Source organism: Ovis aries, chromosome 5 (genome assembly GCF_016772045.2).
Source record: "Ovis aries strain OAR_USU_Benz2616 breed Rambouillet chromosome 5, ARS-UI_Ramb_v3.0, whole genome shotgun sequence".
NCBI lineage: Eukaryota > Metazoa > Chordata > Mammalia > Artiodactyla > Bovidae > Ovis > Ovis aries.
Window position 1 is genome coordinate 3,308,129 of NC_056058.1, and position 27,147 is coordinate 3,335,275.

Genomic DNA, 27,147 nt, shown 5'->3' on the forward strand with positions numbered 1-27,147 from the left:
GCTCTCTGGGGCACTGGGGGGTGCGGTCAGGGTACTTTCTCAATAAAGTCTCTTGCTTTGTCAGCATGTGTGTCCCCTTGGACATATCATTTCCAGGTGTTAGACAAGAGCCCTCTTTGGGGCCCTGGAAGGGGTTTCCCTTCCTGCAACACCTCCTTCCCCGACCCCTGACCCAGAAAAAAGTTCTCCAGAGCAGTGATCTCTGTTTTGCTCACTGAGGTAGGGCTTATCTCCAACAGGTGCTCAATATACTTGTTGAAAGACTGAAGAGAAAATAGGTTTGCTCTTGTCAGTTGTCTACTTGCCTTACTATCATTTACAAAGATGCAGAGCTACACGATACTATCCTGGCAAAACTGCTTGCTCCCGGAAGAACCAGGAACCCACGACCCAGCCGCCCAGGAAGCACCAGCATTAGCTCAGAATGCGTCTGGGCATGGGACAGACTCAGCCCGGCCTCTCCTGGCAGACAGTTAGGAAGAACTACACTTCCCAGAATCCTTGGGTTCTGGTGTGGACTACATTTCCCAGAGGGGATAGCGATAGCCCCTGAGGGTCCCGGACCTGCGTGGGTTTTGCCGCTGGCGTGAAAGGCCTCCCGGCGTGAGGTCGACCCAGGCAGCACCTCGGACAAGTCCCTACCTGAAGCAGCTGTCTGGCCGTGTCAGTTCCGGAGCATAACACTTGCAGCCCGCGGAACCCCCGGAGGCCTGGGCGAGGTGAGCGGCGGAGTGTCGGCGGGATGCAGGAGGGAGGAGCGGGCCTCGGGAGGATGCTGCGTCGGGGCGCGGGGCAGAGGCCCAAAAGGCGAGAGCGGGTTCTTCGTGGGTGCCGGCGGGCCGTGGGCGGGGCGCCACCGGCTCTGTCTTCTTGGCACCACCGCCTCCCACAGATGTGCCCTGAACGCCGCAAGTCGAGCACTAACTCCCCATTCGCCGGGTTCTGCCCCCCTGCTGCTTTCTCCCGACCTGTTCCCAGAGAGATACCTGCGCGGCTCCTGCTGGCGTTTTAATTTGCTCCGGGCCGGCAGTGAATGTGCAGATTATTTCCTTCCCCTAACATCGCCACTGCCCTCCTTAGTGAAAGGCTTGTTTTGCATGAGAAGTGAGTCACTTGGTTTTCCCCAGTGGCAGAATCGGGACTGGAATCCCAGTCTTCGGTTGTCTGTGCCTCCTCCGTCAAGCCTGCTCCCCGCTTTAGGAGAGCTGATGTGTTCCCTTCCGGAAGCAGGTTTTCTAGAAAAATCTGGAAATTGTTTCCTTGACAGGAGGGGGAGGAGTTGGGTGGGAAGACTTGGATGGAGAAAGGTTGTCACGTGTACGCTGGGAGGTTAAAGCATGTGCTCTGTAGCCAGCTGTGGTTGGAATCCTGGTGCCACCCTCCCTTGGCTATGTGGACTGGGGTAAGTTGCTCCCACTCTGCCCTCAGTTTCCTGATCTGTAAAATGGGGGTTGACAGTGCCAACTGTCCCAAATGATTCATTTAGTGCCCGACACTTGGGTGAGGCTCAAGGAGCTGCTACTACTGCTGATAGAGTCCTAGGACCTTTTCCTCTGAGTCAGGGAGAGAGCTGGGCCTGGAACAGGATGACCCAACCCTTCTCTCTGGTGCTGTCTACTCCTAGGTCCTTCTCTGAGGGCACATGGTATCATTCTCAGGGAATGTAAAGGTTTCAGAGCTGCTGATTCTGAGGGGTGGAAAGAGAAGGGGCTTCCTCCTGGCTCCCTTTTTCTTCTCTCAGATCTGACTTCTGGAGACTTCACCCATCCTCAAGGAAGACTGCTCAGAAAGAGGATATGGCTGCCGAACAGAGGGAAGCAAGGTCTCAGGTGAGTTCGTTGCCCTCTCAAGTCTTATAGACAAATAGATTTTTTTTTTTTAATCTTCAAACTGGAGTTCTCCCCCTAATACAATCTTCACCAGGATTTGGAGCCCATATCCTTTTCTCTTTGAAGAGCTGGCCCACAGAGGTGGATGGTGGATTCCATAGGGAATGTTCACTTCCAACCTTGCAATCCATATCTAGTGTTTCTCTTTTGTTTTCCTGGTAGACACTCTTTTATTCATTAATCTCAGCTCACCATGTGATTACTAAGTAGACAGGTAAGATGCCACATGTCTTATATCACTTGAGGTCAGAGCAGACAAACATGGACACTTGGCAGTGTTCCTTTCTGGCGCGGCCCCTTTGCTCATTCCTGTCCCTCTCCCTACTCTTGGCCAGAATGCTTTTCTTTTTCTTTCCACCCCTGAGAATCCTCATGTTATCTTTCCCAGGTTTTTCCCAGTCCATAGTTTTTAGTTTTTTTTCCTCCCTTTTAACTTTCTGGATCATGTATCGGCTTCTATCACTCTCTTGAAAGCTGATCTTGACCTACTATTCTCATCTTTATGCTGTGGAAATGAAGGTGGGGCCCCTATCCAGGTTAACCATGTCAGAGGGAACATAACTGGAGAGGTCCTTTGACTTCAAGAGCAGAGAGAAGACTCCTCAGGAAGTGGCAGGGAGGATTTTGTGGGATATCAGCAGTGGAGAGTCAAGGTATACAAGGTGTACAGTTAGAAGTGGGGCTCTCAAGGCAGACAGCCAGTTTTGAACCCATATCCTCTGTTGCCATTTATAGGCCTTAGGCATCTGCGTCTCCCTGTGCCTCGGTTTCCTCAGCTATAGAATGAGAGTAGCAACCATGCCTGCCTCACAGGGTAGATGGGAGGATCAGGTGAAATTACAGCGTGGAAAGTGTTTCAATCGGGTCTGGGCGCATCAGAGACGTTCCGTAGGTGGTGGTTGTGGTAGCTGAACAGTATCATTCTAGTCCACGATACTATTACTGTTGGTTGATGGAAATGACTACAGTGTTTTTCGGACCCAGAAAATCCTGTCAATTTTTACTCATTTTCATTTAACAATAATATTGATAGTTAATGTTGCTAGGGGATATCCCGAGGGCTTTACCTTTGTTCTCACTCTCATAACAGCGCAGCAGTTATTACCCCATTTTACATGTGAGGGAACTGATGCTCAAAGAAGTCAAGTGACCTGAAATCAAACCCAGGTATGTCTGGCCTCTCAGTTCATGCTGGTTATTGTCCAGCCGTTCCTCTGGTGCATTTCTCAGAATGCAGAGCAGGCCCAGACCCTGTGTTACCAGAGCTCTGTGCTACATGATGTTGTATGTCATTTGAAGCCGTGAAATGTGGTGATTGATCTTCTGAGGCAATGGCTAGGACCCGCCCTTATATATTCGAGCTGCTTGGCTTTCCCATTCCACTCCAACAAAGTCAGGCTGCTCTCTTGCCCAGAATCTTCTCCGTCTCTATATGACATTTTTCCCTAACCTCACCTGCTGCGTGGACTTCTATGTAAAACTCAGTGATGGGATGTTTTAGGGTTAGAGAGAGAATATACCAAGTGCTGTGTTAAAAGGAGACTAGTTATCTTGTCTCTGCCATTAATAAAGTATGTGACTTGGAATCCTAACTGCCCTGGATCTTGTGTTCCTCGTCTCTAAAATAAGGATTAATGTAAATGATGTGTGGTCATATTCAGCTACACATTTTCTTTTGTTGTTCAAATTCATGTGCTTTTCTTGTCTGTTAGTTTAATTGTAAATTCTTTGACAGCAAAGATCATTTCTTGTATTCCTCACCAATATTAATTTAATGCCTCATCTTACCATAAAAATATTGCATAATTGTGGCAAAAAACTTTACAGATATATGTGCAAAATATGCACATATATATGTGTGTATGTCTATATGCTTGTATATGTACATACATGTATAGATGTGTGTATGTGTGTGTATTTGTGTATATATTTTTTCCATATGTGCAAAAAAACCCTACCATCTGGAGATAATTGCTGTGAGCCATTTGTTATGTATCTCTCAGCATCATTTTCTATGTACAAATTTAATTTTTTTCAAAAATGGGAATAAACTATACATACTGATACATAACCTGCCTTTTGTAGTTAAGATTATCATGAATGTCTTTTTAAGTCAACATTGTTAACTTATACCATCAGTTTTAATGATTGCATAGTACTTTATATTGATGTGATAATAGGTAACATCTGAACCTTTAATATAAGTTTGGTACTGTTTTAAGTACATTGTGTGCAGTATTTCAGTTATTTACTAGTTATTTGGTAGGTTTAGAGAGGCCTTTTACAGAGTGTTAAGAATGGAGCCTTAGACATGCACCTGAAATTGGAATCCCAGCACTGCCACTGACCAGCTTTATGACTTTAGACAGATGTCCTCCCCTCTCTGTGAGTTCTCCTGTGTAAAATGAGGATAATAATAGTACCTTCTTCTCAGGGTTGTCATGAAGATAAAAGATTTACACTAAGGAATAATATAAAGCTCTAAGAATAGTACTTGGCCCGAAGAAAGCATTCAATAAACAATAGCTATTTTAATTGCCACTATTGTCCTCAGGCTTCAGAGAGCACACAGATAATGCCTTAAATTATTTAACCCAGCCTCTGTCAATGATTATTTAGGTTGTTTCCATTTCTTTGTTGTTACTAACACCGTAATAAATGTCCTTGTGTGTGCATATTTTTGCATGGTTCATTATCAAAGAAATACAGTAAATTGGAGACTTAAAGAGTATAAACATTTTAACGCTCTTAATATGTTTTATTGAATTGCCTTAAGAGTATTCTGATGAACATTTCTACTAATGGCCTTAATACCTCCACACATCTCTGTGGTTAACACAGGGCATGGTTCAGACTTCATGCTACTCAGTATATATTTGTCACAAATCACGTGTTCATTAAACAAGTGACTTGAACCTTTCAGAACCTAGAATAATATAAAGGCATTTCATGGTAACCTGACTACTTCCCATTGCTGCCGCCGTCACCCTGTGTGATGGGTGGTCCTGGGTGAGCTAGGATGGCTTGTCTCTACAGGTGTCAGTGACGTTCGAAGATGTGGCTGTGCTCTTTACACGGGATGAGTGGAGAAAGCTGGCTCCTTCTCAGAGAAACTTGTACCAAGATGTGATGCTGGAGAACTATAGTAACCTTGTCTCACTGGGTAAGGAAATGTCCTTTAATCGGAAATTGGGATAATTCAACACCCAAATCCCTGGATAAAAGCCATGGATCATCAAAATTTCAGCTGAATTTTGCCTTAGCACTGTACAAATTGGATCTCCAAAAATAAATCTGAAAAATTTTTCCTCATAAGCATGGATGCCTCGTGCCTTATGGATGGGACAGTCTACAGAGCTGCACATTAGAAATTCCCTCATAGTTCAAGCCATTCCCACTATGATGTGTTTGCTCGTTTCTAAGCAGAGAGCATCCTTCATCCCCCTTCTTTGACCCACCACTTGCCTTTCCCTGTTTTCTTTTCCAGCCAGATGAACACCATATAATCCATATTTTAAAGGGAGCTAGATAGTATCTTCTCATTTTAAACAAGCTACCTGTTACATAATCCTTGCCGTAGATACCTGTTTATATATATTAGTCTGGAATATCTCACATATTTCTTTTTCTACAGAAAGCTAACGGTGCTCTATTTCAGGGCTGCGTGTTCATTGTGTTTCCCTAACATGTAACTAATTATTCCATTGTTAGGTTCTACAAGTCCCTTGCTTTTTCCCTAACCCACTCCTGTACATCATAGGGGCCTAGCTTGAGCACCCCACAGAAGTTCTTTGCATCATCCTCTCAGTTTCCACTCAGAACCAGTTACCTCTCTGTGTCAAGACTGAGTTTGTGGTGGTTTTTATTTTTTTGTCCTTTTTTTTTTTTTTGCTGTGAGCAGGACTCCCATTTTCCAAACCTGAAGTGATCTCCCTGTTGCAGCAAGGAGAAGATCCCTGGAAGGTAGAGAAAGAAAGCCCTGGAGGTTCCTCTCTAGGTGAGTGGGTGGGGAATCTCTGCAAGCAGCAGTCTGGTAAATGAGTTGGATGTGAGACTTGGAGATGTTGGTCAGTGAACTTTCTCCAAGTTCTCAGTCCTCAAGAAATGATGGAGGAGGAATGCTAAGGCCCTCAGTCACGAGTGTCCTCTTTTTCTCTTACAATTACTTCACAGGTGAACCTCTCAGGATCTTTTTTCTTATTCTTTCCTGTTTCAGAGAAGGGCTACATGTTCATGTATTCATTCAGCAGACTTAGTGTATCTCAGGAACTGTAGCTGATTCATTCTGACTGAAGGCCAGCGTTATAGGAAAGCTGGGCGGGGGCCACACTACGGTGCTCTGGTACAGTTCTTAAAGATGAGAACCGTCCATGGTTGACTGGAAATGATTTAAGAATTTTTTGATCGTTGTACTTCTTTGTTTATTGTTTCTTGGCTGGGCGGGGCCTTTGTTGCTGTGTGGGTTGCTGTCTAGTTGCCGTGCTCGCGCTTCTCACTGCCGTGGCTTTTCTTCTTGTGGCTCCGGAGCACAGGCTCAGCAGTTTGAGGCTCATGGGCCAAGCTGCTCCTTGGCCTGTGGGATCGTCCTGGATCAGGGATTGAACCTGTGTCTCCTGCGTTGGCAGGCTGATTCTTTACCAGAGAAGCCCCAACTCAAGAATTTTAAGTTGAAGAATTATATGGTCCTTGATATTTTGGAAAGACTGGTCTGAATCTAAGACACTTTAAACATCCTGAGGTGGGTCCCTATGTTCGCACACAGCACCACAGTTAGAAAGAAGGAGCACCGGTGTGGGCTGAGCTCCAAGGCATGTGAGAAGCTAAAGCAAGTTACAGAGCATGATCATAACCTGTCACCATTTATGTGTAAAGAAAATTACGTGGTGTTTGTCTACATGCATGCATGTGAAAGTAGCTCAGTCATGTCCAACTCTTTGTGACCCCATGGATATACAATCCATGGGATTCTCCAGGCCAGAATACTGCGGTGAGTAGTCGTCCCCTTCTCCAAAGCATCTTCCCAACCCAGGGATCGAACCCAGGTCTCTCACTTTGCAGGAGGATTCTTTATACCAGCGGAGCCACCAGGAAGGCCCTGGTGTTACGCATGTTTGTCCACATGCATAATATGTGCTTAAGTGCTTAAAAAACAGTCAGGGGACACTAGTTACATGTGGACTGGGATCAAGAATGGGCATGACAAAAGGGGGCTTTATTTACATTTGATTTTATTAGAACTTTCACAAAATATATCCATGAAGTCCTTAATTATGTAATTTGAATTTAATAAGAATAATCACTTTGGAAACATTGTTGGGCTTAGATTTGAAGTGAGAAAAAAATAGAGATGGGAACCTTCTAGAGATTATTGCATAAGGTAGGCAAGACATTACCTGGAAGAAGGCATGTGTAGTGGGTTCAGGAGGAAAGAGGAGGGCCCCCTTTGTTAAGTGTATATGATGAGTTCCGTGTGGGATGGATTTCATTTGAGATGTGAATGAAATATGGGTAGAGGTCCGCAGTGGACAGTTATAGAAGGATTAGGGGGTTGGAACTCAGCAGGGAGGTCAGGGGGCCATACGTGTGAGAGGAGCCTCTAAAGCCCTGAGCTGAGTAGGTGGGGGAATGGAGGAGAGGTCAGTGTTCCAGGAAACCTCAACGCTCATGAGGTGGGTTAAGGAGGAAGCTTCTGTGGCTGAGCCAGAGAAGCAGTCACCAGAGGAGAGAGATGGCAGAGGTGGCTGTCCTGAAAATTGGGGGCTGGCAGCTGTTGAATTGGGGAAGCTGGGGCTCTGGGAGAGCCAAGTTCAAACCCTCATCCACTGCTTTCCTGTCCCATGATAAACAGCGGTGCTACCTTGGCCAGAAGAACACAGGTCCTGCCCTGGCAGAGCTCAGTTGAGGTGAAGACTAAGTGCACACAGGAGTGTGGAATGACAAGTTCTGGTGGGGATCTTGGGGGAAGAGCCACAGGAACTCTGTGAGAATGTGGATCAGGCAGGGTGGTGCTTCCTAAGGAAGGTCCTTGGATGTGAGACGCGGTCAGAGGGTGTGTGTGAGTCCAGAGAAAGGAAGCTGGTGTGTAAAGGTGGGAGCAGGGAGAAAGGGGGAGGGAGCAGATCCCGCTGAGACGGGAGCCCTATCACGGGACCTGGTCTGTGCCTGAGAGCTGGTCACAGCCTCTGAGGAGTTGAAGTAGCCTGGCCACAGGCTCAGGCTTATATTCTGCAAGGATCAGCCTGCAACCAGTCTGGAGCCACCTGGCGTAGATGTGGTAGGACTTGTCTTAGGTTGTTGTCAGGTCCCAGTAAGTCAGTGGACCCATCAAGATGTGGAATTGGGGCTCAGCAGACACTTCATGGCAAATAGATGGGGAAACAGTGGCTGACCTTATTTTTCTGGGCTCCAAAATCACGGCAGATGGTGATTGCAGCCATGAAATTAAAAGACACTTACTCCTTGGAAGGAAAGTTATGACCAACCTAGATAGCATATTAAAAAGCAGAGACATTACTTTGTCAACAAAGGTCCATCTAGTTCAGGCTATGGTTTTTCTAGTGGTCATGTATGGATGTGAGAGTTGGACTGTAAAGAAAGCTGAGCGCCGAAGAATTGGTGCTTTTGAACTGTGGTGTTGGAGAAGACTCCTGAGAGTCCCTTGGACTGCAAGGAGATCCAACCAGTCCATTCTAAAGGAGATCAGTCCTGGGTGTTCATTGGAAGGACTGATGTTGAAGCTGAAACTCCAGTACTTTGGCCACCTCATGCGAAGAGTTGACTCATTGGAAAAGACCCTGATGCTCGGAGGGATTGGAGGCAGGAGGAGAAGGGGACGACAGAGGATGAGGTGGTTGGATGGCATCACTGACTCGATGGACATGGGTTTGGGTGGACTCCAGGAGTCGGTGATGGACAGGGAGGACTGGCGTGCTGTGGTTCATGGGGTCGGAAAGAGTTGGATGCGACTGAGCAACTGAGGTGAGTGAATGAGTGAGACGAGCTATGAGACAGGCTGTCTCGATTCCTAAGGTGCCCGCACCTTTAGGAGAGTGCTTGCTTCCCCATCCAAGGGGAGATCTTTTGAGGTCAGAACCACACTTGTCTCTTTATAGCTGTCATTTGGGAGAAATATACTAATCTTGTGGGAACAGCTGAAGATGACCACAAAATAAGCAGAGAACTGAGGCAGTAGGGAAGCAGTAGAGAGCTAGGAGAGGCGTCAGCCCCACTGCCAGGCGTGGGCTGAGCCTGGCGTGAAAGATCAGAGGGAGAGGAGGAGGAATTGTTGCCCTTCCGTTCGCCTTGACAGCCTCTGATCCATGAGGAGTCCCCCTTTCTGAGTTAGGCTTTAGTTGGATTAAATTGAACGAAAGTACAACTGTCTGGAGCTGTCCAGAGAGATTTTGGAGCCAGAAAATAAAGTCTGTCACTATTTCTGTTGTTTCTCCATCTATTATTTGCCATGAAGTGATGGGACCGGATGCTATGATCTCAAGTTTTTTGATGCTGAGTTTTAAACCAACTTTTTCACTCTCCTCTATAACCTTCATCAAGAGGCTCTTTAGTTCCTCTTCACTTTCTGCCATGAGGGTGGTATCATCTGCATATCTGAGGTTATTGATATTTCTCCTGGCTGCAATCACAAACCTTGATTCCAGTTTGTGCTTCATCCAGCCCAGCATTATGCATTATGTACTCTGCATATGACATGGTGACAATATACAGCCTTGATATAGTCCTTTCTCAATGTGAAACCAGTGCGTTGTTCCATGTCTGGTTCTAACTGTTGCTTCTTCACCTGCAAACAGGTTTCTCAGGAGGCAGGTCAGGTGGTCTGGTATTCCCATCTCTTGAAGAATTTTCCACAGTTTGTTGGGATCCACAACAAAAAGTCAAAGGCTTTAACATAGTCAATAAAACAGATGTTTCTCTGGAATTCTCTTGCTTTTTCTATGATCCAATACATGTTGGCAACTTGATCTCTGGTTCCTCTGCCTCAAATAAGTTTATCTGCGTCATATTTTAGATTCCACATGTAAGTGATATAACGTGGTATTTGCCTTTCTCTTTCTGACTTCCTTGACTTAGTATGATAACCTCTAGGTCTCTTCCTGTTGCTGCAAATGGCATTACTTCATTCTTTTAAATGGCTGAATAGTATTCCATTGTGTGTATATACCACATCTGCCTTATCCTTCCGTCTTTTGATGGATGTTTAGGTTGTTAGGATGCCTTGGCTATTGTAAATGGTGCTGCTGTGAACTTTCAGGTGTGAGTATCTTTTCGAATGACGGTTTTTCCCAGACATATGCCCAGGAGTGGGATTGTTGGATCATATGGCAACTCTGTTTTTAGTTGTTTTGAGAAACTTCCATGCTGTTTTCCATAGTGGCAGCACCAATTTGTATTTCCACCGACAGTATAGGAGGGGTCCCTTACCTCCACACCCTTTGCAGCATTCTTCCATCTATTTTAATCCCCTCATTGTGTGTTACGTTCTCTCAGAGTCCTTATCACTGCAAAATAGTAAGTATTTATTTATAATCTCCTCTGTCTCTGAATTATAAACTCCCTTGTGCTGGGTTATCTGTTTCATTTGTACCTATTTCTCCAGTACCTAAAACAGTGCCTGGTCCAAGTCAGTTTCCAGTTAATGACTGCATGAATGACTTGCCTGTTTTTAGGCACACCCAGTTTCCTCTGATTCCTTGTCCCTGTTTCTCACCTCCCCTTGTTCTTTCTCTTTTTTTAACTCCTAGTCCATTTCTATAATTTTGTCATTTCAAGAATGTTATTTAAATGGTCATACAGTATGTTACATTTTAGGATTTTTCTTTTCACTCAGCATAATTCTCTGGAAAATTTTTAAAGTAGTTTCTTGTATCAATATTTCATTCCGTTTGATTGCTGAATAGTTTTTTGTAAAGTACACATACCACAGTTATATAACCATTCACTTGTCGAAGGATACAGATTGTCTCCAGTTTCTGACAATTACAAGTTACATGGCTAAAAACATTTGTGTACCGGTTTTTGTACAAAAGAAAACCTTCATGTCTCTGTGATAAATGCCCAGGAGTATAATTGCTAGGTCATGTTGTACTTGCATGTCTAGGTTTTGAAGACACAACCAAATTGTTTTGCAGAGTGGCTGTTCCAATTTATATTCTACCAGCAATGCAGCAGCATATGAATGATTCAGTTCCTATGTATCCTTGCCAATATTTTGTGCTGTTGCTACTTTTAGCTTAGCCATTCTGATAGGTATATACCGGGTTTCCCTGGTGGCTCAGATGGTAAAAAATCTGCCTAAAATGCAGGAGACCCAATTATACCTATAATTTAACTTGCATCTTCCTAAGTTCTAATAACATTGCACGTATTTTTTGTATGCTTTTTTGATATCTGTATATCTTCTTTGTTGAAATGTCTGTTTGTATCTTTTATCCACTTTCTAATTGTATTGTTTGGTTTTTTGCTGTTGAGATTTGAGAGGTTTTTTTAATACATTCTGGATCGTAGTCATTTGATGGATATGTGGTTTGCAAATATTTTCTCCTAGTCTTTAGTTTCCCCTTTCATCCTCTTAACTGTGTCTCTTGAAGAATGAAAGACTTAATTTTGATGAGCTCCAGTTCATCAATGCTCCCTTTTATGAACTGTCCTTTCATTGTCAAATCTAAGAACTCTTTACCTATCCTTAGATCTTATAGATTTTCTTCTGTGTTTTTTTCTAAAAGTGCTATAGTTTTACATTGAACATTTATCTCTGTGATTCTTTTGGGTTAATTTTTGTGTTAGATGTAGGATTCAGTCAAGATTCATTATTTTTGCTGGTGGACAGTCAGTTGTCCCAGCATTATTTGTTGAATAAGCTGTCTTCTTTCACTCAGTTCTTTTATATCTTTGTCCAAAAGCGGTTGAGCACATTTGTGACTTTATTTCTAGGTGTTCTCCGCTGTTCCACTGATCTGTGTATCTTTCCCTCTACCTACATCACACAGTTTTGATTACTGTAGCTATATATAGGCTTTAATGTTGCGTAGGTTGATTATTCCTAGTTTATTCTTCCTTTTCAAAGTTGCTTTAGGTATTCTAGTTTCTTTGCTTTTCCATGTAAATTTTAGAATAATCTTATTTATATCTACATGCAGAGATATTGTAGTAAACCAATTAAATTTCGAGACAATTGAGGTCTTTACTAGGCTGAGTCTTCCACTCCATGAATATGGTATATCTAGATGACACCACCCTTATGGCAGAAAGTGAAGAGGAACTAAAAAGCCTCTTGATGGAAATGAAAGGGGAGAATGAAAAAGTTGGCTTAAAGCTCACCATTCAGAAAACGAAGATCGTGGCATCTGGTCCCATCACTTCATGGCAAATAGATGGGGAAACAGTGGAAACAGTGTCAGACTTTATTTTGGGGGGCTCCAAAATCACTGCAGATGGTGACTGCAGCCGTGAAATTAAAAGATGCTTACTCCTTAGAAGGAAAGTTATGACCAACCTAGATAGCATATTCAAAAGCAGAGACATTACTTTGCCAACAAAAGTCCATCTAGTCAAGGCTATGGTTTTTCCAGTGGTCATGTATGGATGTGAGAGTTGGACTGTGAAGAAAGCTGAGTGCTGAAGAATTGATGCTTTTGAACTGTGGTGTTGGAGAAGACTCTTGAGAGTCCCTTGGACTGCAAGGAGATCCAACCAGTCCATCCTAAAGGAGATCAGACCTGGGTGTTCTTTGGAAGGACTGATGCTAAAGCTGAAACTCCAGTACTTTGGCCAGACTCATGCGAAGAGTTGACTCATTGGAAAAGACCCTGATGCTGGGAGGGATTGGGGGCAGGAGGAGAAGGGGACGACAGAGAATGAGATGGCTGGATGGCATCACCGACTCGATGGACGTGAGTTTGTGTGAACTCCGGGAGTTGGTGATGGACAGGGAGGCCTGGCGTGCTGCACTTCATGGGGTCGCAAAGAATTGGACACGACTGAGCGACTGAGCTGAACTGAACCGAACCGTGTATTTAGTTCTATTTTGTTTTTGTTTTTGGCCATGCCACATGATTTGTGAGATCTTAGTTCCCCGACCAGAGATTGACCCTGGCCCTTGGGCCCTCAGCAGTGAAAGTGCTGAGTCCTAACCACAGACCCACCATGGAATTCCCCATTTAGCTCTTATTTAATTTCTTTCATCAATGTTTCATAGTTTTCATAATACAAGTCTTATCTATATTTCTTTACATTTACACTTGTGTTTTTGAGTAATTATAAATGGTACTATAAATATAAGTTCAGTGCCCATGTGTCCATAGTATGTAGATATAATACTGGTTTTTATATGTTTGTCTTTATCCTGTGACCTTCCTAAATGTCTTATAGTTTTAGAAAATGTTTTGTAGATTCCGAGGAATTTTCTTTGTACTGTTATCTACAAATAGGGATAGTTTTATTTCTTCCTTTCCAATTTGTATACCCTTTATTTCACTTTTTTACCATGTTGTACTAAGTAGACTTTCAGTACTATCCTGATTTTGAGTGGTGAGAGCAGACATGGTTGCCTTGTTCCAGATCTTAGGTATAAAGCATTCAGCCTTTCACCATTAAGTATAATGATGTGTGTGCTTAGTCACTCAGTCATATCTGACTCTTTGTGAACCTATGAACTGTAGCCCATCCAGTTCATCTGTCCATGGAACTGTCTAGGCTAGAATACTTTAATAGGTTGCCATTTCCTTCTCCAGGGGATCTTCCTGACCCAGAGATCGAACCCACATCTCTTCCATCTCCTGCATTGACAGGCAGATTATTTACCACTGAGCTACTGGGGAAGCCCAAGTGTAATGTTAGCTCTAGGTTGTTGTGGATGCTCTTTATCAGGTTAAGATATTTTTCTGGGATGGCAAATGGCCTTCACTTCACCAGATTACAAATTACATTTATAACCTAATAATTAGAAAAGATTTAAGAGCTCACCAACCAAGGTAGGTGAACCTTGTTTCCTAACTGAAAAAATTTATGAGACAGTTCATTTCAGTTGCTCAGTCATGTCCGACTCTTTGCAACCCCATGGACTGCAGCACACCAGGCCTCCCTGTCCATCACCATCTCCCAGAGTTCACTCAAACTCACATCCATCGAGTCGGTGATGCCATCCAGCCATCTCATCCTCTGTCGTCCCCTTTTCCTCCTGCCCCCAATCCCTTCCAGCATCAGAATCTTTTCCAATGAGTCAACTCTTCGCATGAGGTGGCCAAAGCACTGAAGTTTCAGCTGTAGCATCATTCCTTCCAAAGAACACTGAGGGCTCATCTCCTTTAGAATGGACTGGTTGGATCTCCTTGCAGTCCAAGGGACTCTCCAGAGTCTTCTCCAACACCACAGTTCAAAAGCATCAATTCTTCAGCGCTTAGCTTTCTTCACAGTCCAACTCTCACATCCATACGTGACCACTGGAAAAACCATAGCCTTGATTAGATGGACCTTTGTTGGCAAAGTAATGTCTCTGCTTTTCAATATGCTATCTAGGTTGGTCATAACTTTCCTTCTAAGGAGTAAGTGTCTTTTAATTTCATGGCTGCAGTCAGCATCTGCAGTGATTTTGGAGCCCCCCAAAATAAAGTCTGACACTGTTTCCACTGTTTCCCCATCTATTTGCCATGAAGTGATGGGACCAGATGCCATGATCTTCGTTTTCTGAATGGTGAGCTTTAAGCCAACTTTTTCATTCTCCTCTTTCACTTTCATCAAGAGGCTCTTTAATTCTTCGCTTTCTGCCATAAGGGTGGTGTCATCTGTATATCTGAGGTTATTGATATTTCTCCTGGCAATCTTGATTCCAGCTTTTGCTTCATCCAGCCCAGCGTTTCTCATGATGTACTCTGCATATAAGTTTTTTTTCATATTTTATTTTATTATTATTCTTTTTTACTTTACAATATTGTATTGGTTTTGCCATACATCATATAAGTTAAATAAGCAGGATGACATTATACAGCCTTGACGTACTCCTTCTCCTATTTGGAACTAGTCTGTTGTTCCATGTCCAGTTCTAACTGTTGCTTCCTGACCTGCATACAGATTTCTCAAGAATCAGGTCAGGTGGTCTGGTATTCCCATCTCTTCCAGAATTTTGCACAGTTTGTTGTGATCCACACAGTCAAAGGCTTTCACATAGGGAAATTCAAATGCTGCCTGTATATAAGATGCTACTAGTAAATAGTGTTAATTTCATTGGCTGTGAAATGTTTTGCTTTTTGTTGCTTTTTTTTAATGCCCTTTGAGAAATGTGTTTGGAAATATTTTCAGATGAGATGATATGTTTGGGATTTGCTTTAGCCCGTCTGATGGAAGAGGAGTGAAGCTTATACATGAAGTGTTGGTGGTTTTTGAAGCATTGTACAATACTCTTTACTTTCATATATATTGAAATTTTTCCATAATAAAAAGTTTTTTAAATTGACATTGCCAAAAAACATTGTCTAGACCAGCATTTCTTTTTTCAGTAAGACAGAGGGTGTTCACAAATATGCAGTACTACACCCATGTATAATTATACTGTTATGTATACTGTTATGTATACCAGAATACCGATTTTAATTCTCTCAGTCTCTGGTTCACAAGAAGCCTTGTGAAAGTGCCAATTAAAATCACATTTTCGTTAAGATATAACTTTGAATCTGACTGATGATTGGATAAATCAGGGGAATGCTTTAGAAGATAAGGCCAAAAACCTATTTTGGGTTGAAAAAAAAAAAAGATACTGATTCTACCTTCAACCCTCATGCTTATCCCTTCATATAATACTGGGGAAAGTTTTGTTAAATCTCCTGCCAACCCAGAAAATCCCCCCCAGAAGACAGAAAACATTGTCACTATTGAATAAGAATTAAACTAAATTGCATAGGTAACCTGCTGATGAGATCACACAAACAAACAAACAAAAACCCCACCCTTTTTTAATGTAGCTGAGAATTACATATTCTTGAGAATACATGTTCTTGAGGTTAGTTGTCATTTGTCTTCATCCTGGTGGCTCAGAGGGTAAAAAATCTGCCTGTAGTGTGGGAGACCTGGGTTTGATCCCTGGGTTAAGAAGATCCCTGGAGAAGGGAATGGCAACTCACTCCAGTAATTTTGCCTGGAAAATTCCATGGACAAAGGAGCCTGGCAGGCTACGGTCCATGGGTCACAGAGAGTGGACATGACTGAGCAACTAACACTTTCACTTTCAAGAGGACTGCCGACAACACAGCTATACATTTTTTTGTATTTATCCTAAATTCACCAGGCAGTTGGGCTATATATGTCCTAGTGATAAGAAGACTTCTAGTATCCTATGATGAGCAGACAGTGGCAGTTTGGAACTAAGCACTAGGCTAAACTTTCACAAGGACAGGAAGATAGTATCACTATATTTCTTGATGTTTATATGTCAAAGAGATGACTCCCAAGCTTCAAGAATTTTTAGTGCTGGTTTGTAATGCTAACAGAGGCTTTACAAGTTTAAATACATATCAAAGGCACAGAGGAATGATTTACAAATAAAAGTTTTCTCAAAGAATATGCTAAGAAAAAGGGTGGGAAAGCACATATCTTTCCATTTTGACAAAAGGGAAGATTCAGTTTTTAAATTTCCACTAGCAAACTACTGATCCCCTAAAATCCTAGGAAACTGTAACTATTGCCTGAACATCTTTCCTGCTTATATCTGCCACTGTCTAAGGATAGTTTGGATACTATTTAAAGTGCACATTTGCTTCTGTTTCTATCTTTCGTTTTCGTTGTAGAAGTGATCACATTTTGCATTGATTGCACGTTGAATTAATTTGTTTCTCATGTTAAACTAGGCTCCTGGAGGAAACAAAACATTTCTTTTCATTACTGGATCCCTAGTGTCTTACAGAGCAGGAGTCCCGGTAGCAGGAGGTGAGTGGTAAGCTGCATGACAGGAGGTGAGCAGCAGGAGAGCAAGGGAAGTTTCATCTGTATTTATAGCACCTCCCCATCGCTGGCATTTACCACCTGAGCGCTTAACTCCTGTCAGAGCAGCTGTGGCATTAGATTCTCATAATAGTGTGAATGCTGCTGTGAACTGTATGTGCGATGGATCTAGACTCCTCACTCTTTATGAGAATCTAATGCTTGATCTGATGTGGAACTGAGGTGTTGATGCTTTTGCTGGGGCGGGGCGGGTGCAAATACAAATTATCCTTAGCAGAGCGGTTTGACTGCACAGAGACCATAATAAATCAATTGCTTGAAGACTGATATCAAAACCCTATCAGTGAGTGGCAAGTGACAACTAAGATGTATCTGGTGGCAGGCTTTATAGTGGCAAGTGAGTTGATGAATTGTACAGCTGCATCTAGTGGTGGGCTTTAAATCAGAATCTTACACTTATTTTAGTCCACGCATTGCCTGTCCATTATTTTATTTATCACTTCTATCCACGTCTCTTTCCCTCATTGCACACTTGTCTCAGTCACATTTTTGATAATCCCGCAAAGTAACCCTTGCCAAATAAGTAAAAAACAAACATCACTGAAGAGCTTCTTTGAAAAGGGGGAAGGACACAATAATGAGACAGCAGAAGGCTCTAAGACTGCCAACAAAAATAAAGCTGCATTTAAAAGAAAATTGGGCTTCCTTGGTGGTCCAGTGGTTAAGAATTCACCTTACAATGCAGGGGACACTGGTTTGATCCCTGGTCCCGGATGATCCCACATGCTGCAGGGCAACTAAACATTTGCTCCACAACTGCTGAGCCTGTGCTCCAGAACCCAAGAGCTGCAACTGCTGAAGCCCTTGCATTATAGAGCCAATGCTCTGCAACAGGAGAAGCCACCGCAATGAGAAGCCTGCAGCCTCCACAACTGGAGAAAGCCTGCGCACAGCAACGAAGACCCAGCAGCCAACAGTAAAATAAATAATAAAAGCTAAATAGAATACCAGGAGTCCAACTTAAATTACAGGTTTATTGAAACAGGTGATTCACATTCTCTAAGCCCACTTTGTATGATATGTGATGACTGGCTATCCAACAAAGTTTCGAAACCTTCGAAACTGCTTTACCACAGGAAGACCAAGCACCCTGCAATAAAATGCAAGTCTCTGGAGTTTTTCAAAGGGGGAAAAAAGAAAGTGAATATGAAGAACAAGCAGTTACTGAAGGCCACCACTTCATCAAATGTGTCTGCACTGAGCATCATTCTTAGGGCTAACTGCATTGCTAAAGGTAAGAAGTCCCTTACTATTGGTGAAGAGTTGATCCTGTCTGCTGCTAAAGTTCATTTGTAATGAACGTTAGGAGAGGCTGCAGTTCAAAAGGTGGCATGTGTTCCTCTTTCAGCTAGCACTGTAACTAGACAAATGGATGAAACAACAGAGGATATTGAGGCACAGTTGTTAGGATTAATGAGTCTCTGTGGTAAGCAATCCAGGTTGATGAGTCTACCGATGTTGAAAACAGGACAACAGTGCCTGTTTTTGTGCAATCTATTTTTCAGGAGGATATGCAAGGGGATATGTTATGTGCACTTTTGTTGGCAACCAACATCACAGCTGCAGAACTATTCAAGAATGATTTCATATCAGGAAAACAGAATTGGTCATTTTGTGTCTGTATATGCATGGGCAGAGTGGCTGCCATGACTGAGCTCTTAACTCCTGTCAGATAAGCAGTGGCATTAGATTCTTATAATAGTGTGAATGCTATTATAGTGTGAACTGTTCATGTGAGGGATTTGGGTTGCTCACTCTTTATGAGAATCTAATGCTTGATCTGGTGTGGAACTGAGGTGTTGATGCTATTGCTGGGGCTGGGGGTGGGGTGGGGTGCAAATACAGATTATCCTTAGCAGAAAGGTTTGACTGCACAGAGACCATAGTAATGTCTTTAGACCATTATTAGATGGTCAGAAAGCCACTAGATGGCTTTCTAGTTTCATTAAGTTCAGTTCAGTCGGTCAGTCATGTCTGCCTCTTTGCGACCCCATGGACTGCAGCACGCCAGGCCTCCCTGTCCATCACCGACTCCCAGAGCTTGCTCAAACTCAGGTTCATTGAGTCAGTGATGCCATCCAACCATCTCATCCTCTGTCGTCCCCTTCTCCTTCCTTCAGTTTTCCCAACATCAGGGTCTTCTCCAATAAGTCAGTTCTTCACATCAGGTGGCCAAAGCATTGGAGTTTCAGGTTCAGCATCAGTCCTTCCAATGAATATTTAAGACTGATTTTCTTTAGGATTGACTGGTTGGATCTCCTTGCAGTCCAAGGGACTCTCAAGAGTCTTCTCCAACACCACAGTTCAAAAGCTTCAATTATTCAGCGCTCAGCTTTCTTTATAGTCCCAACTGTCACATCCATACATGACTACTGGAAAATCCATAGCTTTGACTAGACGGACCTTTGTTGGCAAAGTAATGTACTTGCGTCAAAGAGGTCACTTCTGAATGTGAGTCTACTCACTGTGTTATCCGTAGAGAAATGCTGGCTAGCTGGAAAATGTCACCTTAACAGCGTTTTGCAGAATGTGATTAAAATTATCAATCACATTAAAGTACATGCCCTTAACTCATGTCTGTTTGCACATCTCTGTGAGATGGATATGGAGCATACATGTCTTCTCTTATACACAGAAGTGAGGTGCTTTCTAAAGGTAGATCACTGGCCAGTTTTTGAGTTATGAGAGACATTCCAGAGTCCTTGATTGAGTGACATATTCAGCCTGCTCAACAGACTCCATATGTCAGTTTAGGGGAGAATGACAGTGTGTTTAGGTTGGCATGTAAAGTGGCTACATTCAAAGCCAAACTGGAATGATGGGGGTGGCAAGTGAACATTGGAATTTTTGATGTTCAAACATTAGCAGAGATTTTGAAAGAGACTGAGTCAAAGCTTTCTTTCTCCTACCTGGTGCATGATCACCAATGCAATTCAGAAGGGTTCTAGTTTCTCCATATCCTTGCCAACATTTGTTACTTTCCATCTCTCTATATATCTAATTAAAACACATACATACACATATATGTTTGTTAACCATAATAACAAATGTGAAATAGAATATTGTGGTTTGGATTTTTATTTCCTAACATATTGAGCATCTTTTCATGTGCTTATTAGAGTCCACTGGTATACCTTCTATAGAGAAATGTCTGTTCAAGTCCTTTGCCCATTTTTGAATTAAATTGTTTTTTTCTTATTGTTGAGTTATAGGAATACTTAATATATTTCGAATATTGACCCTTTATCAGATATATAATTAAAAAATATTTTTCCTAGTCTTATGTTTGTATTCTGCTAATGTCTTCTTTGATGTACAGAAGCTTTTATTTGTTTATTTTGGCCACATTGCTCAGCTTGTGGAGTCTTAGTTCCCCAACCAGGGATTGAACCCAGACCCCAGTACTGAGAGTGCCAAGTCCTAACCACTGGACTGCCAGGAATTCACCCAGCAGCTTTTAATTTTGATGAAGTATAATTGTTTGTCTGTTTTTTCCTTTGTTTCCTGTGTTTGGGGTATTCTATTCTAGAAATCAATGGTGAATCCTAAGTCATGAGGCTTTTGCCCTATGTTTTATAGGCTTTTGCCCTATTTTATGGTTTTAGGTCTTACATTTAAGTCATATATTCATTTTGAGTTAAATTTTGTGTATGGTGTTACGCACAACACACATGAAGAGTCCAACTTCTTTTTTTTTTTTTTTTTGCACGTGTATATCCAGTTTTCCCAGCACTATTTGTTGAAAAGACTATCTTTTCCCCCATTGAATGGTCTTGGCACCCTTGTCAAAAATCATTTGCCCTTATATGCGAAGGCTTGTTTTCAGTCTTCCTGTTCTGTTCCATTGATCTGTGTTACCTTTATGCCAGTACCACGATGCTGCCGTACTGTAACTTTGTATAAGTTTTGAAATCGAGAAGTATTCCAACTTTGTTCTTCTTTTTCAAAATTATTTGACTTCTCAGGGTCCCTTGAGATTTCATATAAATTTTACCATGAGTTTTTCTATTTCTGCCCAAAAATGGCATTGGAATTTTGATAAGACTTGCATTTAATCTCTAGATTACTTTGGGTAGTATTGACATCTTATCAATATTAAATCTTATAATCTATTAATACTTGATGTTTTTCCATTTACCTTTATACAGTGTCTTCTTTATACAGTGTTTGTAGTTTCCGGTGTATAAATCTTTTACTTCCTTTCAGTTAATTCCTAAGTATTTTATTCTTTTTGATGCTATAGTAAATGAAATCTAATCTCTATTTCTGTTTTGACTTGTTCATTGTTAGAATATAAAAACACAACTGATTTTGTATAGATTTTTTCATCCTGCCACTTTGCTGAGTTTGTGTATTCTATCAGTTTTTTGTTGAATCTTTAGATTTTCTGTATATAAGATCATGTCATCTATTGCAAACTATTATATAGAGTAGACAAACAACAAAGTCCTACTGTATAACACAAGGAACTATATTCAATATCCTGTGGTAAACCATAAGTAATGGAAAAGAATATGAAAAAGAGTGTATATGTTGGGTTGGCCAAAAAGGTCATTTGGATTTTTCCATGAGATGTTACAGAAACATTTGAATGAGCTTTTTGGTCAACCCAATATAGGTATGTGCTGTGTGCTTAGTTGCTCAGTTGTGTCTGACTCTTTGCCATCCCAGGCTCCTCTGTCCATGGGAATTCTCCAGGCAAGAATACTGGAGTGGGTTGCCATGCCCTCCTCCAGGGGATTTTCCCAACCCAGGGACTGAACGTAGGTCTCCTGCATTATAGACAGATTCTTTACCATCTGATAACTGAAGTACTGTGGTATAGCAGAAATTAACACACCATTATATGTCAACTGTACTTCAATAAATAAATTTTTAAAAAGAGCATGTCATCTGTGGCTAAGATCATTTTACCTCTTCCTTTCCAGTTTAGATACTCTTTATTTTTCTTGCCTGATTGTTCTGGCTAGAAATTCTAATACTGGGTTGAAGTGTTAAAAGTGGGCATCCTTATCTCGTTCCTGATCTCAGAGGAAAAGATTATGGTCTTTTGCCATTCAATATGATGTTAATTGTGGGTTCTTTAAGGATAGTGTTTACTGTGTTGGGGTAATTTCCCTCTAGTCCCAATTTTGATCTTCTTTTTTTTTTTTAATCATGAAAAAGGGTTGAATTTTGAATTTTGTTAGGCACATTTTTCTATATCACTTGAGATGATTGTGTGGGTTTGTGTCTTCATTCTGTTAATGTGATGTATTGCTTTAGTTGGTTTTCATAAGTTAAATCATTCTTGTATGCCAGGGATAAATTTCATTTGGTTATGATGTATAATCATTTTGATGTGCTGAATTCTCTTTGCAAGTACTTTACTGAGGATTTTAAAATCAATATATGTAACAAATATTGATCTTTAGCTTTCTTTTCTTGTAGGGTTTTTGTCTGGTTTTATTATCAGGGCAATGATGGCTTCATAGAATAAGTTAGAAAGTATTGCTGCCTCCTTTGGTTTTTTGGAAGCATTTCAGAAGGAGTGGTGTTAGATCTTTAATGTTTGGTAGGCAGTAAAGCCATGTGAGAGTTGGACTGTGAAGAAGGCTGAGCGCCGAAGAATGGATGCTTTTGAACTGTGGTGTTGGAGAAGACTCTTGAGAGTCCCTTGAACTGCAAGGAGATCCAACCAGTCCATTCTGAAGGAGATCAGCCCTGGGATTTCTTTGGAAGGAATGATGCTGAAGCTGAAACTCCAGTACTTTGGCCACCTCATGTGAAGAGTTGACTCATTGGAAAAGACTCTGATGCTGGGAGGGATTGGGGGCAGGAGGAGAAGGGGACGACAGAGGATGAGATGGCTGGATGGCATCACTGACTCGATGGACGTGAATCTGGGAACTCTGGGAGTTAGTGATGGACAGGGAGGCCTGGCGTGCTGCAATTCATGGGGTCGCAAAGAGTCGGACACGACTGAGTGACTGAACTGAACTGAAAGCCATCTGGTACAGAGCTGTTTTTTATACTTATTATTGGGAGGTTTTGATTATTGGCTCAGTTGCTTTTCTAGATATTATATCTGTTCAGGTTTTGTACTTCATGATTCAGTTTGGGTAGGTTTTGTGTTTCTATGAATTTGTCCATATTTTCTAGGCTATCCAGTTTTTTGCCATAGTTTTATCCATAGTTTTTCCTTATAATCCTTTTTATTTTAATCTGTGGTAATGTCATCACTCACATTTCTGATTTTGCTAATGTGTGTCTTTTCCCTTTTGTTCTTAGTCTCACTAAAGGCTTATCAATTTTCTAGGTCTTTTCAGATTACTGATTTTGGACTTGTTGATTTTTCTCTATTGTTTTTCTATTTTATGTAATTAGGCTTTTGCCTTTGTTATTTCCTTCCTCCTGCTAGCTTTGGGTTGAGTTTGTTTTTTCTGGTTCCTTAAGTAGTAAATTATGTTTTTAAGTACTTATTTACATTTTCTTCCTAGCACTGTTTTCACTACACCCCATAAGTTTTAGTAAGTTGTGTTTTCATTTTCATTCATATATAAGTATTTTCTAATTTTCTCCCTGATTATATGTGGTATAAAGGGGGGAAAGATTAACCTGCTCTCTCCTCTTGCAGGAAATTAACAAAAAGTTTAAAAAAAAGTTAATTTTTACTTTTATTATAGAAAAGTTTAAACATATATGAAAGTAGAGAAAATAGTATAAGGAATTCCTGTGTATCTATCACCCAGTTTCAATATTTATTAACTTACTGTCATTTTTATTTCATCCCTGGTTCGCTACCAGGGGTGATTTTATCATTTCAGTGCTTCAGTGTCTTGAAATATTTTTGATTGTCACAACTTGAGAGAGGGTAGGAGTGGTGAAAAGAGTAGGTACTATTGCACAGGCGATCACTGAAAAACAAAGAATTATCCAGCATAAAATGTCAGCTGAAGTTGAGAAATCCTGCAGGATTTAAAATATCTATCTATATACACACATACACATATGCAACTTAATATCTTTACATTTTTATAATATTTATTTTTTTTATCCATGAATAGGAGAGGTTTTGCTATTGGTTCAGGTATACTTTAATGTCATTCAAGACTGTTTTAAATTTTTCCTCAAATAAGTTTTTCATATTTCTTGTGAATTTATTTCCCTAAATTTTTATATAAATGAATATTATTGATTTTAGTATGTTAATTTTATATCCTGCTATGTCACTGATCAAGTTTTATCATTCATTCTCTGAGGTTTAATTTTAGATGTAGCATTAATAGCATCAGCAAATAGAAGTAGTTTAATTTTCTCTTTAGTCATCCTATGCCTCTTTATACACAAAGCCAGAAGGCTTTGCTTGTGTATTTGTATTGGTTAATACATCTAGTACAATGTTGGATAGAAATGAAGGTAGTTGGTATCCTTGCCTTGTTCTTGATCGTGGTGGAAATGTCTCTAGAGTTTCTTTATTAAATAAGATACTGATTTTAGGACTAAAGTATATTTACTTTACCTTGTTGAGGAAGTATCTCTCAATTCCTGTTTCCTTGTATGTGTTTATTATTAATGGTGCTGAATTTTTTTAAGGCTTTCTCATTTTCTCCAGATATACTCATTTTTTTCCCTTAAATACATATTATGGGATACTATGGTAAGTGGTATAATAAGGGGAATAGATTGTTTGGGCTTAGAGTCAGGAAAAGGTGACAGACGAGCCAACATTGGAACTGAATCTGAAGGCTACAGAGAAGTTTGACATGTAGAATAAGTAGGGAATATATTCATGATTAGAAATAATTACAGAAATGAGAATGATGTCATGGAGATAATTTATGAGCCTGTCATATGCTTTGGGTGCTAGACTGCATTTCCCAGTTTGTATTTCTCTTCTGATCCCTTCTCTCCATTCTCCTGGTCATGCGTATATGCACACCTTCTTTAAATGAGGATCCCTTATTTTATTCATCCTAGTACACCATCTCTCATTGATTATCGTTTTATATACACAGTGTTCCTTCCTATGTTTTCCCCTTCTTAGTGCTTTTTTTAATCCAGAAAGCGAGGCCTTATTTAGATATCATTAATATTTATTCCTTCTATACATTTAGTCTCAGCTAATCGTGTGAATCATCGGCACTTCCTTTTTTTATTTTTTTTCAGAATGTAAGAGCAGTCCTAAAACCACAAAGGCAACTCAAACTCAAGACTCATCATTTTCGGGGCTAATAAGGAAAACACTCAAAAAGGATGAACCATGGAATTTCATATCAGAAAACCCCTGCATATATGAAGACAGAATAAAGAAACAGAAGGACAAAAGTGAAAGTTTACAAATAATTTCAGTCACCCATACAAAAATCCTCACTGTGGAAAGAAGCCATAAAAATAATGACTTCGGCCAAAATTTCAGCCTGAAATCAGTGTTTGTTAAGCAACAGAGGGTTACTAGAGAAAAAACACCCTCAAAATATGAAATACAAAGAAATAGCTTCAGGCAGGATTCAAATGTACTTAACCAATCGAAAATAAAGACAGCAGAAAAACGCCATAAATGTAACATATGTGAAAAAGCCTTCATTCACAAGTCATCCCTTCGTAAACATCAGAAAAACCATACTGGAGAGAAATTATTTCAATGTGATGAATGTTTGAAAGCCTTCAACCAAAGCTCAGCTCTTATTCAACATCAAAGAACTCATACTGGAGAGAAACCGTATATATGTAAAGAGTGTGGGAAAGCCTTCAGCCATAGTGCATCCCTTTATAAACACGTAAAAATACATACTGTGGAAAAATCCTACAAATGTAAAGAATGTGGTAAATCCTTTGGCAGAAGGTCTGCCCTTTTTATACATCAAAAAATTCATGCTCAAGACAATCCCCACAAATATAACCCAGGAAGGAAGGCATCCACTTGCAACCTACCTGGATGTCAGAGAATTCATCCAAGAAAGAAGACCTATTTATGTAACGAATGTGGCAACACCTTTAAGTCTAGTTCATCCCTTCGTTACCACCAGAGAATTCACACAGGAGAGAAACCTTTTAAATGTGGTGAATGTGGGAGAGCCTTCAGTCAGAGTGCATCTCTTATTCAACATGAAAGAATTCACACTGGAGAAAAGCCTTACAGATGTAATGAATGTGAAAAAGGTTTCACTTCTATTTCACGACTTAATAGACATCGAATAATTCATACCGGAGAGAAATTGTATAATTGTAATGAGTGTGGTAAAGCCTTAAGTTCCCACTCGACACTCATTATTCATCAGCGAATTCATACTGGAGAGAAACCATGTAAATGTAAAGTGTGTGGGAAAGCCTTCAGACAAAGTTCTGCTCTCATTCAACATCAGAGAATGCACACTGGAGAAAGACCCTATAAATGTAATGAGTGTGGGAAAACATTCAGGTGTAACTCGTCCCTTAGTAATCATCACAGAATTCACACAGGAGAGAAACCATATCGATGTCTGGAATGTGGGATATCTTTTGGGCAAAGTGCAGCTCTTCTTCAACATCAAAGGATTCATACAGGAGAAAAACCCTTTGTGTGTATTACATGTGGGAAAACTTTTAGGCAGAGCTCATCACTTATTGCACATCAAAGAATTCATACTGGAGAGAAACCCTATGAATGTAATGCATGTGGGAAACTCTTCAGCCAGAGGTCGTCCCTTACAAACCATTATAAAATTCACATTGAAGAGGACCCCTTCAAAGTAGATTTGCATGTGTGAAACCCTTAAACCAAAGGTCATTAGAATACAATTGGTAGCACATATCTGTGAGTTCCACATCCACTGGTTCAAATAACTGCAAATTTAAAATTTAAAAATTTCAGAAATATCCAAAAAACAAAATTTGAATTTGCCACACACTGGCAACTATTTTCATAAGCATTTGCACTGTATTGGGTATTTCAAGTAATATAGAGATGATTTAAAGTTTATGAGAGATGTGCATAGGTTACATGCAAATTCTATGCCATTTTACATAAGAGACTTGATCACCCTCAGATTTTGGTATCTGTGGGGAGTCCTGGAATCAGTCCACTACAGATAGTATGGGACAACTGTATACACACTTGAGAATGACTTAGTAAATGTAATGAATATGATAAAACTTCAATTTTAATTTAGTCCTTATCAGTTATTTAATTTTAAGGAAAAACTTTGACTGTGTAATAAATATGTGGAATACTTTAATACCTGTTAGTCACTTTTTAAAATATCTTGAGACAAATAAATCACAATTGAAAATA

At 40.8% G+C, this 27,147-nt stretch overlaps 1 protein-coding gene and 1 long non-coding RNA gene across 7 annotated transcripts in view; one reads left to right on the plus strand and one right to left on the minus strand.

The window, feature by feature from the left end:
• The window catches only part of LOC132659793 (uncharacterized), a 42,074-nt gene extending 40,857 nt beyond the window's left edge, over positions 1-1,217 (minus strand). Inside the window, exon 1 of the long non-coding RNA XR_009600598.1 lies at positions 643-1,217. This is a non-coding gene — a long non-coding RNA (uncharacterized LOC132659793). The remainder of the gene's footprint in view (positions 1-642) is intronic.
• On the plus strand, positions 578-27,147 carry LOC101104313 (zinc finger protein 354B). Of its 6 annotated transcripts, XM_042249560.2 has the most exons (6): positions 578-719; positions 1,742-1,829; positions 2,980-3,056; positions 4,926-5,052; positions 5,791-5,886; positions 25,044-27,147. In XM_042249560.2, exons 4-6 carry the CDS (start codon positions 5,019-5,021, stop codon positions 26,621-26,623), a joined length of 1,710 nt encoding a protein of 569 aa, XP_042105494.1. In that variant the 5' UTR covers positions 578-719; positions 1,742-1,829; positions 2,980-3,056; positions 4,926-5,018; the 3' UTR covers positions 26,624-27,147. The 6 variants fall into 6 exon arrangements, with proteins under 6 accessions (XP_042105494.1, XP_042105492.1, XP_012033044.1 ...); XM_042249558.2 differs by lacking the exon at positions 2,980-3,056 and having other exon boundaries at positions 1,625-1,829; XM_012177654.5 differs by lacking the exon at positions 2,980-3,056.

Excerpts from the sequence above, each read along its gene's own strand:
- LOC101104313 (XM_042249558.2), top strand. The coding sequence starts at position 1,797 with ATGGCTGCCGAACAGAGGGAAGCAAGGTCTCAG. Across the intron at positions 1,830-4,925 it reads AGAGGGAAGCAAGGTCTCAG|GTGTCAGTGACGTTCGAAGA; the intron begins GTGAGTTCGTTG and ends TTGTCTCTACAG. Across the intron at positions 5,887-25,043 it reads CCCTGGAGGTTCCTCTCTAG|AATGTAAGAGCAGTCCTAAA; the intron begins GTGAGTGGGTGG and ends ATTTTTTTTCAG.